Source organism: Spodoptera frugiperda, chromosome 6 (assembly GCF_023101765.2).
Source record: "Spodoptera frugiperda isolate SF20-4 chromosome 6, AGI-APGP_CSIRO_Sfru_2.0, whole genome shotgun sequence".
Classification (NCBI taxonomy): domain Eukaryota; kingdom Metazoa; phylum Arthropoda; class Insecta; order Lepidoptera; family Noctuidae; genus Spodoptera; species Spodoptera frugiperda.
This window is the reverse complement of record NC_064217.1, coordinates 12170549-12185540: the sequence shown is the minus strand read 5'-3', so window position 1 is coordinate 12185540 and position 14992 is coordinate 12170549. Positions and strand designations below refer to the sequence as shown.

The window sequence follows — 14992 nt, the reverse complement described above, 5'->3', positions numbered from 1 at the left end:
TCTTAGTGTAATCCACAGATTATTATTGTTCCACGTACGAGTGTAATGTGTATAGGAAATCCTAGCAATTTTATTTTTTAAACAGAAAATACAAATCTTGATAATAATATGAATCTTCTTAAATGTAATTAGCATTACGCTTAACTTATAGATGGACATTAGCAAGAGGAACACAAATATGATTACGACGAAAATCATAGACAGGCACAAATTAAATAAACCCAATTGAATGGGTACCTAACCTTTAAACCGCGCTAACGATTGACTCGGCCAATAGTCACAAAATTTAATTTACGACGCACGCATCGTTCTATGCAAACAAAAGCCGGTGGCACACATAGAGCGCATTGCTGCAAAACGTTGCAACTGTTCTGTATTGCACACTGCACCGGCTAATCGCAGTGCAAATTAATTACGTAGGTATTGTAGCGAGCAACAGAGCGGCGTGCGGTGCGCGGTACGACGTTGCGATATGTCGCTCTGTCACAACCCCACGAAGGAAAAACTTTACGAAATTCGAACGCATTCAGTGTGACAATTGATTGTGACAGCTGTCAAAATTTTCGACGCCATGTTAAAATTATTATTATTTTACTGACAGGTGATTAAATTACATAATTTATATAATTGTTTTAATTAATATTTGAGTAACACGAACATATCGCTAGTAACGTTTTATGAAAGCTTTATTTTATCAATAGCCTACAATATTTCTATACTTCAGAACATTGTCGATTATGATCGGGAAAGTCGGCAAAAAACATCAAAGAAAATCTTTGAACATTTTAGTAGAAAAGTGATGCATTAAAGGGCTTCCTTAAGCGGTAATACTTTAAGTACTTATGCCTAACTTGGACAGTGAGTAATTTCGCTGACAGGCAAATCTTTTTACCGTTCTTCGGAATAGGCTCATTAGAAGACATCAAAGGAATGAGACAAAGAGAAATGACATTATTTAAGACATACCTATCTACCTACTTTTTAGATGATATAAGTACCATGCTACTACACAGTTGATTACAATTCCGATATCACATCCTGAGGAACACACAGAAAATTCAATAAAACATAATAATATAATTTGCAAAATGGACAACCAACCAAACTAAAAAAATCTCCGCATATCCTTTTGTGAAAACCAGAATGAGTCCTAGAAAACAAAACAGAAAGACCCCTTAACCTTGAAACACATAAATCCAAAATACACGGAAGCACAACATTCACACACTACATAAATCAACTACACATTAAACCAGACAAACGAAATCAATAACGATTCAGCCTTTACATTACTCCTTGAAGAAATTAATAACATTTTTATCACTTACTCAATACAAAGATATTTGACCTTTACGCGTCTTTTATTTCAAGATCCTTCTACGGACAAACAGAAAGGGTGTGCCAGCTAATGACATTATAAAAGCCTTTGCAAAGCGAGCTGTAAATAGTGATTGAATGCCAATTTAATAGATGCTGAATTTAAATATAATAGCCATGCTACAGGTGAATATGTGTACAATGCTAGTAAATACATGTGTAAAAGACTCAATAGAATAAATCAACCAATGAAGCAGACATCGATAAATAGTATTCGAATTCACAATATCCAATTAATGTTTAGGCTGTAATATTAAAAAATTAACAAGATTCTAAGATCCATCTCCAAAACAATGAATTAAAACATCTCACTACTAAAAACAACATCTTTACAATATCTCGGTCGTCTGAAATTTTAAACATAGAACATTCCCACAAGACAATGGGCAAGTGAGTAATATTGATCTGTCGATCACCATCTGCCAGATAAGATCGATTGACCAGATAATACTGGCTGTTGACAACACAATGGAGGTCGGACAAGGATGGAAATATTCGCAAGTTGAGACTTATTCTTTGCATTTTCGGTAGCCAATGGAGTGGAAATATCGTTTTGGGATTCAATGAAGTGATTGAAACTTTACCCTTGTATTTCCCAAAGGATTACATGACGAAGGGCTACGCTTATCCTTCAGTTACTAGTCTATAAAATGCGTGTACTCATGTTTATTTTTTTACCTAATTTGTTTAAAATGATCATGAATTATCTTTGTTGTAGATTTGACAAAGTAACTGACCCGCGAATCCTAAATCTAGATCCCTTAAAAAACAGAGGAAACGTTAATAGTGAAATAATTTTCATTTCCAACCATAAAAGTGCGGAAGCAATGAAACCATTCTGAGAAGCGCGCCTCCATATTAGCGCGGAACGCGGCGTACGCGCCGACATCGTCACTCTCGATTGTCGTGTCGCATCGAGTCCGCTTCACGCACGACTGCGCAAAGGCACCCGCACATTTACACAGCAAGTAAATAAAGAAGTATCACTGTACATAAATTAATTTGCACCTATAGAAATTGTGCCAGTATTGAGGACATTAGGTTATGACATAACCTAGTACTTGATATAACTATCGAAACAGATATTTGTGCATTAATGTTTGTGACTACAAGATATGATTCTGTAGTGGATCAAACTGGATATTCTGATAATGAACTTAGACTGTGAGAAAAATCTGAACAAAACAATTGAGATGATTCAATATTCCTAGATATTTTAATAGACAGTTGACACGAAAAGCCATCATGACAAAAAATACCAATCTAGCTTTACAAAGCAATGTCTATTGATCCTCAGAACTAATTTCTTTAATTCAATGCTTAAAACAGTTAAATGTTTTCGACATGGACACGTAAGAAGTTGAATGAACTATAATAGAAACAGAAGCAGCTACTAATATTAACAGAAGAAATAAACTAACCTAACCTAACTTTAATCTTGGTGTACCTAAGGGCTTACATACTTTTATTTTAATCCAAATAACAATAAGCTCACTATAGACAGACTTCAAAAAAACATAAGCGTGTTCTGTACACACGCATACAATTACTGTAAAATGCAACCACAGAGCGTAAACATATAAAACTGGATGAGCAACAAAAGGGAAACTAATGTTCTACTTATAAGAATCATTAATCATGTATTACATGTGCACTTTCTTTTCGTTGCAGAACTTACTGGTCTGGGAAATGAAGGAAACGTAACCGACTGAACAGAAAAAAGATGAGGCAAAGTATGATAAACAAGAAATTGGAGGGGTGTAATCAGAAGAATGAAGATTCAAAGAAGCAATATTTAAGTGTATTTATAAGACGATGTGAATTAAAAGAGCAGATGTTTGCGCCGAACGAAATTTAGGATAAAAGCAACAAGAAAGAACAACTAAATAAACCACTTCTGCAAAAATTCTTGCATGTCTGTCCCAAAATGCTACAGATGCTTTCAAACTAACAAAAACCTGTTTGAAACCGAAACAGCATATACGTACACAATTAAATTCCACCTACAAAGCAAAACAACAATAATTACAGTCACAAGAAAGTATAATTATGGTTCGGAATGCGCGACAATCGACCGCAAAGGTCGTTCGTGACAGTTGGGAAGCAAACTGCTGTTTTTACACGACACATCAATCATTGTAGGTTAAACAGTAAAAAGCTGAGGTGCTAATTATGAGCAATCACATAAGACGAGGTGTTGATTTGATCCCTGGGTCAGGTCAACATTGTTAATAATAGGATGGAATTTGTTTGCACCTGGTGTTTGAAAATACCTATGTCATAAATTGGTATGGTCCTAATAGATCGCCTCTGTTTAGCTCTTCGGAGGCGAATATCCATATTATTGTACTCATACTTTATTACGGTAATGAGACCCTGACATCTGAACCGAACCGGAAAAGTTTCTTAAAGCCTTTACTTAAATCCGTTATTGTAGTGAAGCAATCTTAAAACAATTTTGTCAATTTATTTCGTTACAGTTACAAATAAAATTTCATGTTAGATTGTATTTGTTTTCCACAAGATTTCATTGATATAGATAAAAGTGAATCATTTATCAGCCATAAAACGTCAACTGCTGAACATAGGCCTCCTCCAATGACTCCCAGATGTGGTTGGAAGCGACCTGCATCCAGCGGCTCCCTGTGACCTTAATCAGGTCATCTGTCCACCTTGTGGGTTGACGTCCTACGCTGCGCTTGTCGGTACGCGGTCTCCAATCGAGAACTTTTCTGCCCCAGCGGCCATCGGTGTGAAAAGTGAATGCATAAAATATATTATCTAATTTAATTATAAAGGCAAAAAGAGACAGAGAGTTTACAAAACTAGTAAACATAGTCGAAAACAACAATTCCAATTGGCATTCAACAAGTAGGTCAAATAGAACAATGTGTTAACTCACGATTAGATAATTCGGACCGACGAAATTCATCCGGAAACCATTCCGGAATTCCTGATCCAGATTTCTGGATAAAAAAACAGCGGTAAAGAGGTCAACGGGAATGTAATAAGACGATTAGACGCAACTGTTTCGGGTCTAACAAAAAAGGAAAGAAGAAAAGAAAAGTTTACCAAAGGAACAATATTACATTGAAACAACAAAAAAAAAATGAAATGTCTATCACAAAAATTTAAGAACAGATACTACTAAAGATATCAAAGACTTGATCTACGCGACTAAGTAGACCGACTCATCAAACTGAATTATTCAACTCAAATTACCCAAAAAAATCAAGTCACATAACAGAACTTCATAGCTACGTAACACAACAATCATACATGATATGCAAAGACCAAACAATTACAGAGAATGTCCCAAATGACTTCATAGACGCAAGTTTGACAATGTATAATTACCATACATTTCGGTATGTAGTATTAGTGTGTACTACAATCAACCGCTAAGGTCGTGTATTCGTGACTGATCGGGAAACTGAGTAGCAGCCTGTTCACGACACATCAATCATTTTGTTGAATAAAAACGTATGTGGGTGTCACGTGCCCTTATTCGCCTTACTAGCGCTGCTCGAGTAGCATTCTTCGCGGTTGTGGTTTCAACCATTTATGGAACTGAGTTAACTGACCTGTAATTTGATAACACATAATTTATAATATTATGAGCATTTTTCATAAATTAATGCGTTGAGTTGTATCGTACACCCACTTTTGAAAGTTTAAATTGAGGTTGGTATTTTTTATTTAAATCTTCACATTAAAAATGGTGAATAAGTGTTAACTACTCTTCAGAACACCGGACATGATATGCATTGTGATTGTATTATCAAAGTTAATCAAAAGGATATTCCGAAATAAGCTAGTGCTAATTTAAATACAGTTTGAGCAACCGACCTTACTTGTGGTGCATTCATAAATAATAACGCCAACATATTAGTTAAAATCACGCGCCCTTATTCACCTTATGTGGAACGAAATCGCCTACAACGAAGATAGATTGTGACAGCAAAGTACGTGCACTTATAAGATTCTAATAACACCAAAATACCAACATAGATGAAAATGTTACAATAAAGGTAAAACCTAATTCGGTGGTTATGGTAATTTTCTGAATTATTGGAAGAGACGAAACGAAAATATGGAACATAGAAATCACGAACTCTGATAGGTCGAAACAAAAAATACACTGCAATAGCGGCTAATGAAATGCATTAACTAAAAAATGTAATCGTAGTACACTTAGAGGAATTACATCAAATTGGTAGGAAGATAATTCTAAATTCAAAAAAGTCCCTATTGAACAAACTGTTGCTAATATAAACTACAAAGGCAGATTAACAATAAACAATCCAGTAGAAGAAAAATAATGGAGAGCAGGACAAAAGGTGAGAGATAAAAAACCAATTGTAAAGCAATAAGAAACAGAATAAGGCACATTGTAAATGAACAGTATGGCACAATATCTCTTATCAATGAATTAATTAAACAATACGTTAGAAATGATATAGATACTACAGAGATATATTACAAAGGTTACCTTGACACTGATAGCAGTTAACAATAAGAATTTCTTAGTTTTTTATTTCTCCTTTCACTAGTAATAGCAATCGATGTAGTAATATCTAAGGAAACTGGTGACTACGAAATTAACTTGAATGAAACTCGTTTTAATCGAATAGTTCTTCTTTCTCTTCGGCTTTTCCAACTAGATTGAGGTCGGCACTAAAGTCTTAATCAGATTCAGCAGGATGAGAGTTTTACGTGAAGTGATCGTTAATTATCTCGTTGTTGAGCCCATTGTCGGTGCCTTTGTCGTCTATAGGAATCAAGTTTTAGTGTTTTCTATCATTCATCTTATCGAATATTCTACGAGCATTAATATGGATGGCTCTGAAGTCAGTGTGAATAGTTTGCTATACTTACTACTAGTTTTAGCATTATCTTCCATATTTTTTATTGTTACCTTTATATGGCTTTCAATATTTATTATTTTGTCCCTATTTTGTAACTCAGTGTGTGTAAATACGGCGTAATCAGTACTATCTTAACAATCTAAACATTTAACGCAATCTTTTACGATCTCATTGCCAAGTTGAACAATATTTTGTCTGTGAACGCCCCTATCGATGTTATCTCCACAATATTTTATAAACAGCCTCTGGCTTTCGTAATTTAATATTTCATGGAGTATATTATATTAATACAATTAGACTGCGTTTAACCTCAAATTTAGGTTGTGGGCGTTGATTTATGGATTGAAAAGGGATCGTTTCTAGTTCTCCCACAATCGATTCAGCAAGTACCTATCACGTAGTTATCAACCATTTCTTGTTTCCTTAGAGACTATTTTAGCCTAAATCCAAATCTAGTTAAATTATACCAACTTGCAAAACCATCTCCGTTACGATGCTTATCAACGCTCCATTAGATGATATCAGTTACTTCACCAACTAGGCATAAAATTGTACCATCTGTTCGTTCACGGTCACGGCCGAGTTTAGATGTAAACAATAACAACAAATTATGCCTAACAGGCAGAACCGATGCACTTCACTATACTTCCATTTACAATTCGACTTGCACTATTAAAGTAAAAAGCGTAAATATGGGCATACGGTTGTTTCGTTTCTACCAGAAATATGTACTTTATTTTAACAACGATTTGACTGTGTTTGTAACTTTATAATTTTTGTATCCTACCTTGAAACAATTTGAAGCACACCACTTACTTTTTCATTAAATTCAGTAATAGGCGATAAGAGGGCACAGCGACACTACTACTTAAACTTCTAGGAAAAGATACGTAATATTATAGAATTTTCAATAACAGCAAACTGTGTAACCAAGTGAACGGTGAAGGCGATAGGCTCGCCCCTATAACATGCAACTAATAAATTATCAAGGGGAAAAGTAGATGATAAAATATACCTCTACTAGGTATTTCAATACAGCCTTAATAAACAAGGGCATTTAGAAACTATATAAAGCATAAAATAAAAATAGATTCTAAGCTATGTGTATCAATGAATATGACTAGTGGAAGTCAAACGCATCCACAGCAAAATGGCATAGCATATCTTTGTGGAAGCACAAGAGCAGCACTACGATCTTTTCTTGATATGCGCGGAGATTATGGAAAACCCGTGTTACGTAAAGATGGCCTAAAGTCCAGTCGGTGTCCGTTACGGAGTCAAGATGATAATAATACAAATCTAAAGACCTAGAAAATTATAGTCATGCCCGAGTGATATTAAGAACTCATTTCGCAACCATCATTATGTACGACGGATAACTTCTTCCAAACGGTATGGAAATGAGGCCGTCCATCTCGTGTCCCCATTCTACCAGCATTATAGCGTTACGTCATAATTCCATAGGTTTCCGTGGTGCGATTGTTTTTCTACTCCAGTTACTTTCTTTACATCATACCGTGCTCATATACAAACGAGATTGCTTATGGCTAGGCAGATGGTACTCTTTCTAACTTTGGCTTGTGTGGATTGATATAATACGATCACTAAATACTTTAATTGATTTCATTTACTATTTTTGGCTTTATTTTTAAGTTCGATAATATTTATACTTTTCGCTTTCATTTTTACCACCATTTAATTTATATTCGGTCGCTGATGCCGACCCGGAGCTGCGGATTGCCTAGTGGGTTACCAGGGCTCTGGCGTAAAAGCAGGAATAGGAATAGGGTGGTGTTTAGTCCATGACAATCTGAAACTCCTTCTCGCCTTGACCAAGGTGGAGAAGTTATTGGATAATTTTCCCCCTTTAAAAAACCACCATTTAATCTCCAAAGGCGTAATCCTTTAGGACCAAACTGGCGTAGACTTACATAGGTACACTTGATGCATATCATAGCCCTTAAGTATTCGATTGACCGACTACCAACCACATATTAAAGGCTCATTACAACAATGTAGATACAGTTAGCTGTAAAAGCAATAAATAATTGTGAACTATATCTGTGCATGGTGGTACCGTTGTACGCATTGTTCGTCCGTTTTTCCGGTTCGATTTCCATTTAATAGATACGAATCAAGTTTAGTGTTCGAACTATGTATCCTAATAGAGAGCTGTTACAATAAATGTTCTGTGGTTGTTAATTTTCCTTTTGTCTTACGTAATTATAATGATAGGTAGATTACATTAAAACCAAAATGAAATGCAATATTATATTGGAACTGCTGTTTCTTTAATTAAAACATTGCCCCTTACTAGGATTTTCTCCTGTGTCATGAGTGCGTTCACAAACATACAAGTTCAAATACAGATGCCACACAGACCAGAAACAACTATTTGCGGATCACACAAAGAGTTACACCGTGTGGAAATCGAACCCGCTACACGTTGGACGGCAGCCGGTTGCCCATCCACCGCACCATAAAATGACCAGGATTAGCGAAATAACTGCGAGAAAGTACACAGAGTCGCGAACAAAAGCTATGTGAGGTCTTTTAAGTATTTGTTTCATTGCCAACGAAATATTTAAATTAATTTATCATACATCATCGGATATTCGGACTGTTAGCTCTAGAAACCTCCACGAATTCCAATGTCAATTTACATTCGCTAAAATGCACATATATTTATTCACTTAAATACATTTTAGCTACAACTACAATGCGAGGATTAAAAAAAATTAAGCCATTTTAAGTTATTCCTCTCATTCGTACATTGGTGAAGATTTCATTGAATCCAATAAAGCAGTTTTTGCGTTGCATCGGAAAACATACATAAAGAGAGACAGCCAAAAAACAAATGAAAGGAATTAATTTATTTCTGCTGAAAACATACCACAATATTTGTTCTTCAATATCTTTAACAAACGTCTGATTATAATTCGGTTGATGCAGTGGCTGGGCAACCGGCTGCCGTGCAACGTGTAGCGGGTTCAATTCCAGCACGGAGCAATTCTTTGTGATGTGTGATCTACAAATTGTTGTTTCGGGTCTGAGTATCATGTGTATGTGAACTTGTATGTTTGTAAATGCACCCATGACACAGAAGAGAGTCATAGTGTTGGGCAGCGTTTAAAAAAAATGTTGGGAAATGTACTAATTACCAAAAAACCATCACCAACAACCTTCATAGTTACTGCAATACAAATCGCAAATTAGTATCGATATTAAAATCGATTACAATTCGATAGTGCGTCTACTAATCGATTCATAATGTAACAAATGTTTTGCTTATAAAAAATAAATCTAAATATTGATCGTGATTGAATATCGAAGGCTAATTAAAATGTTTTAATTAAGTATGGCTGTCAATATGCAATGCACGACTAATCAATGTATCGAAGGACCAATTTTTTTATTGCATTCAATAGGCTCACGCTCTGGCCTTTTCTTTTTAGAGCAACATATATACCATCATAACTATATAATGTGCATTATTTTTTACATCACTTCTCGCCAGCCATTCATGAGAGTACAATTCTAGACGCCATGCGTGACTATAACTGAGAAATTTTTTGAAATACCATTATTTCCAATTTTTTTAAGAATACGCCCAAAAGCTACACTAGCGCCCTCTACACAACTCGAACAGTCAAAATACCAAACATTATTTTTAAAACTACATTATCTTAACACCGCAATTACTGGAAACGTTCGTGAACTAGTTGCATATTACTTTGCTCGACTCGTGTCACTGATAACAAATTGATACTTTATAACCGAAATACGAATAAGTATTAAGTAAGTACAATGCATTATAGGCACGACTTACTGGTTCTATACCTGTTTTCGATAAGAAAATTGGCACATTGTTTTCAACAGCATATAAAATAAAATTTCACTAATACAATGATGTCTAGGTCGTAAGTAAGACTGTTTAGCACGAATTGTGGCTCATTACGAGAGTCAAGAAAATATTTATTAGACTTTTTGATACCAAATTTCTCGCAGTAAATGCATATAATCTAGATTTAGGTCACTTAGTGTAACAGCATTGTCTAATCCAACACAATAGGATACTCATGTTCGTTATTAAGTAATAAGAAAACTGGTAATACCAACTATTTTTCTTACGGGGGAAAATCATCCAATGTCTTCTCCCCTCTTCGGCGAAAGGCGAGGCAAGAGGGAGTCTCAGATTCTTACTGAATAAAACCACCGCGTTCCAACACCTGTTTTTCGAGCTGGAATCCCGGTAACCAGCTAGCCAGTAAGCGACACCAACTATAAGTGCATCTCTTACTTCCCAGTTAGTAGAATAAAGGACATGTTATCAATAACTTCAACAATTTTGCTCTCAAATGTGCAGATACCACACAAAACTACAAAATATAAATCTTCGTAAGATTACATCCAATGCAGCACGCCTGGCCGGTCACACAAGAACCGATGAAGCATTCATACATACAGACAAACACAAATACAACCTGAATATTCACATGGATAATATCTCAAAGCACTGCATATTCATACTAGCAGTCCCTTAAGATTAGAACATCGATCAATATGTATTTAATACCATTAGATGCAGAATAAATACGATAATTGATGTAATTAATGTTTGTCCGCGTTTGAATATCCGATTAAATGTCATTGGGTTCTCAAAATGTTTTTGCAATATTAATAAACAGGTTATGTGGAGAGATAAAATAACACTCTAATTTATGTTACACTAAAAGATTCATAATTTAGTTCTTTTACAAGAGTAAAAGAACTATATTATGAATCTTTTAGTATTTTTCTATATTATAAATTACTATATTATAAATTAACGTAAACTTTAGTACCAAGAGGTACTAAAGTTTACGTTAATTTTGCAATGACCACACTGACAACAGTAACCTTAGTACGAGTTTTGCTTGATGTTAAACGAAAACGAAACGAGATCGCGTTCGACGCTCCGGATTGGCCGGCTCAAATAAACCAACGAATCAGAGCGCCAAACGTCTTGTATCGTTTTCGTTCAATATAAAGTAAACTTAAACTGAGGGTATAGATTTATAACTAAAAAAAAAAAAAAAAACAAACAGGGAATTTTGTTGCATAGATAATTACAACTCTAACCAAAAGTCATAGACACGACCCCTGTCTTCTAATAAATTTAGGGCTGTCTAAACAGGAATCGATGGCCCCTTTCATAAAAAGGATCCCAGGGGCTGAATAAACAACATTAGAAAAATACAAATAATATAACAAAATGCTATTATTACTAGGTGACTTATTTATTGCAATTATAACCCTTGAGGGGTGATCATGATAAAAAAGAGACATAATTTTCTATAAATCGTATTAGCCTCTATTATGTCTGTATTTAAAAAGGTTCCTGAAACATCTATTATTCAAAAACGTACATTAATAGAGTTACGTAAAGTATCTATTGCATTAGCAGCCTTTTAGCCCTATTATCATTAGCTTTAAAATGGTTCCCAAATAAAGTGTTAGTCAAAATTATGAATTAACACAAACTGCGTAAGGTATCAATTGCATTAGCACAATGCAGGTGCAATCCCACGGTTCCCGCCGCACTGCAGACTGCAGTACAATACGTTCAGTAATTATTCACGCTTCATTATGGCGTATTTCAAGCCATTGACATTTATAGGCCAATGTCAGAAACTCTGAACATACGTTCATCAGCCTTTTTAAAACTAAAAATGAAATCAAAGAGTTTTGAGAAAGCCAAATCCTTAGGACTTCAAGAAGACGTGTGACAAAAGTGCGAGAACCGGCAAAATCTCTTCTCTTTCATACACCTGATTTTGAATCAATGACGTCACAATTTATATTATGCATCAATTTTATAATTCACCTTCTTCTTGAATAATTATTTTTGTGTTGGATAGTCCATTTATCAAGGAAGGTTATAGACTAAACAAAATAAACATCACGCTACAATCAAAAGGGACCATAAGGTACCAATGAAACCGCGTGGGAATAGCTAGTACTAAATAAATTCCTATAAAACTCTTTGACCGTCAATCAGGGTCGGTCATATTGTCACAAAGTCAATACCAATTGTCATTCAATGTCAATAGAGTCCATTTTCCTTCCTCAACACACCCATGGCATCTAAATCACTGTTGGGCCCAATATCTACGACCAACCTTGGAGCCAACCTTGGCCAACCCAAGAGAAAAGTAATTAAAAGCCAATTGCAACCAATTAGTACAGATACATTTATCTTTGGGCTTTATAGGATAAAATGATTGATTAATATGTCCAATTTATTTCTCTTTAATAACCAAATTATTGTCACTAATTATAGCAGCATGGTTGATTTATGTAATAATGGTATTTAAATTAATTTGTTAGTTTTATAAATCAAACAATAGTCGTTTATTAAGATTGGAGGTCAGACGGTAGGTACTTAGTTATTGCAACCAGTTTTATAAGATACGTAACTGCAGACTGGCATTAATCAAAGGTGCAGAAAAAGTAGTCTAATTATGCCTAACAAAATATTTAGAATAATCTATAATTAAGTTTTTTGTTGTATGGAATATAGGTACTTACTGACGCACACAGAGACATCTAATGATTACTTAAACTATTCTTTAGTAACGAGTTTGTTCCGAAAACAATTGCCAAGGACTGGACTGGACTAAACATTAAATGTCTCAGAATACGTCAGTTATATTAATATGTCTCTGTTGCTTATAATATTGAATGACTACTGTGTACGATATAAAATTTCGTACTTATAATCATATCGGATGGTAAATGCAAAGAAAACATTACAAAACACAAAATCAATTTCCACACAGAAAACCCATTTGAAAAATTCAATGACTTTTATCAGTCGAATTAATATCCGAGATAAGGCCAATCTATGCAAAATAAAATCTTTCATGTTAAATATCCAAATGCAGTGATACGAAGAGATCATGAAATATTGGTTCCCCACATAAATCATTAACCTTTCACCAGTTCGAACCGAAAAATTCATGACAAAGAAGAAAAAGATAATGGACACGGTACTCACCACATTGATCTTGCTCAGCACGTGGTTTATCTGTTCCTTGCTGCACATTGTTGCTTCTTGTTTTCGCACACTATCACATCTCACAACTCACACTGACGCGCAGGTCTATCGAGAACGTCACTGTAATAGTATTACGTTTTATTTAACTTTGAGGTCGATGGACTTTGGACTACCTACTTTGAATGAAAAAGTTAATTATTTCTATAGTATTTTTGGTCTACCTACAGAATGAATCTATCGCTTAGTAACATGAAGTAACAAGAAACTATATTTATCAACACTGAGATAACATGACATGAACCTTTTTATATTTTCACTGGACTAATAGGATGATATTATTATCCTTCTTGTAAAAAAGTCGTTTTATTTCCTTTCCTTTTATTTAAATACAGTATAGATAGTCATATCAATAGGCATGACACTTACTATAGAATTTTAATGCTCAAACCTACGACAATACCTCAGCAAAAGATTAGTTTAAATGGTCAAGTATAAATGCACAAAGGTTTCAAATTAGAGACAACAACTCCGGACATGTTGCACGAGTTAACAAGGTATAATTTGCATATGATTATCACACAAACAGCACTAGAAGACATACCAGCACTGGTCATTATAAGCTGATAACAATCAACTAAGTCAATCGATACGAATAATTAGAGACTATAATGAAATTTTACGAAACAAACGTTGCAATGTTACGTACAGAATTGATCAATCGGAATGGAGTGTGAATTACTGATCAGTTTCGGTGACATGCAAATGGCATTGCGTCTGTAGATTGCGTGTCAGTAGAGGTAAATAGTGATCAAGTTGAAAATAAAGTGTTAAAAAATAAAGCCATTACTACAAATAGTGGTAAAGACAATCATAGTTGAACAACAATTCGTTTATGTGATCGGGATAGTATTTAAAAGAATAATTAAAATTGAGTAAGATAAGACAATTAGAACACTTCACAATCAAACATTGCTTTCAATCATATACACAATATAGAATAATTTTGCTATATACTCGTTCAAATCTTGCATAAACTAACTATTACGGCCACCACGCTTCCCCGCGCCTATGACAATTAAATGCAAATTTATCAAAACCAACAGTGAAATCGCTATTTTAAAAGAACAATTTCACCAGATTCTTGCATATATTCTGAAATTGCTGACATATTAGTTATATCATCTCGTTGAATATTAATGTAACCAAACGACATTTTCGAACCAAAAAGCCTTTTTGGATATAATTAAAAAAATAGCGTCATTAATCTATTATGGTTTATGGTATTTTGAAAAGTAGGAGAGCAAGGCGAGGAGTTCCGCGCGTGGGGCACGGCGAGAGGTCAATAATCGTTCAACCGGAAAAACAAATGAGCATCGACTGTCCAAACAACGTTTCTAAATATTTTACGAGCGCCGTATAAAACTAGAGACAGACAGAAGCTCCAGCCGATCCGATACTTATTTATACAACAAAGACAAGTAGCGGTATAAATTACAATTTGTCATTGGTAAACAATACGGCTAAAGGGACGGGTCATATAAAACGGAAAAAGGTCAAAAGATTAATCGAATTGACCAGCGAGGTCTCGCCGAGAAAGGGCAAGGCAACGAAGGCTTTGGAAACGAAAGGATGTCCGTGGGCCTTGTCGCGTCAATCCATCTGTAGAACGAAACAATAGACTCTGAAGAAGGCTTCGCTAAAGATCTTT

At 34.8% G+C, this 14992-nt stretch overlaps 1 protein-coding gene across 4 annotated transcripts in view; it reads right to left on the bottom strand.

The window, feature by feature from the left end:
* Positions 1 to 14992, bottom strand: part of LOC118267631 (disheveled-associated activator of morphogenesis 1) — a 122976-nt gene that overhangs the window by 66141 nt on the left and 41843 nt on the right. For 2 of the 4 annotated variants that reach the window (XM_050694338.1, XM_050694336.1), the window contains exon 2: positions 13285 to 13404. The exons of the other annotated variants lie outside the window; for them this stretch is intronic. In XM_050694338.1, coding sequence (XP_050550295.1) covers positions 13285 to 13332 — 48 coding nt within the window. In that variant the 5' untranslated portion in view covers positions 13333 to 13404. The remainder of the gene's footprint in view (positions 1 to 13284; positions 13405 to 14992) is intronic. 4 annotated transcript variants of the gene reach the window in all.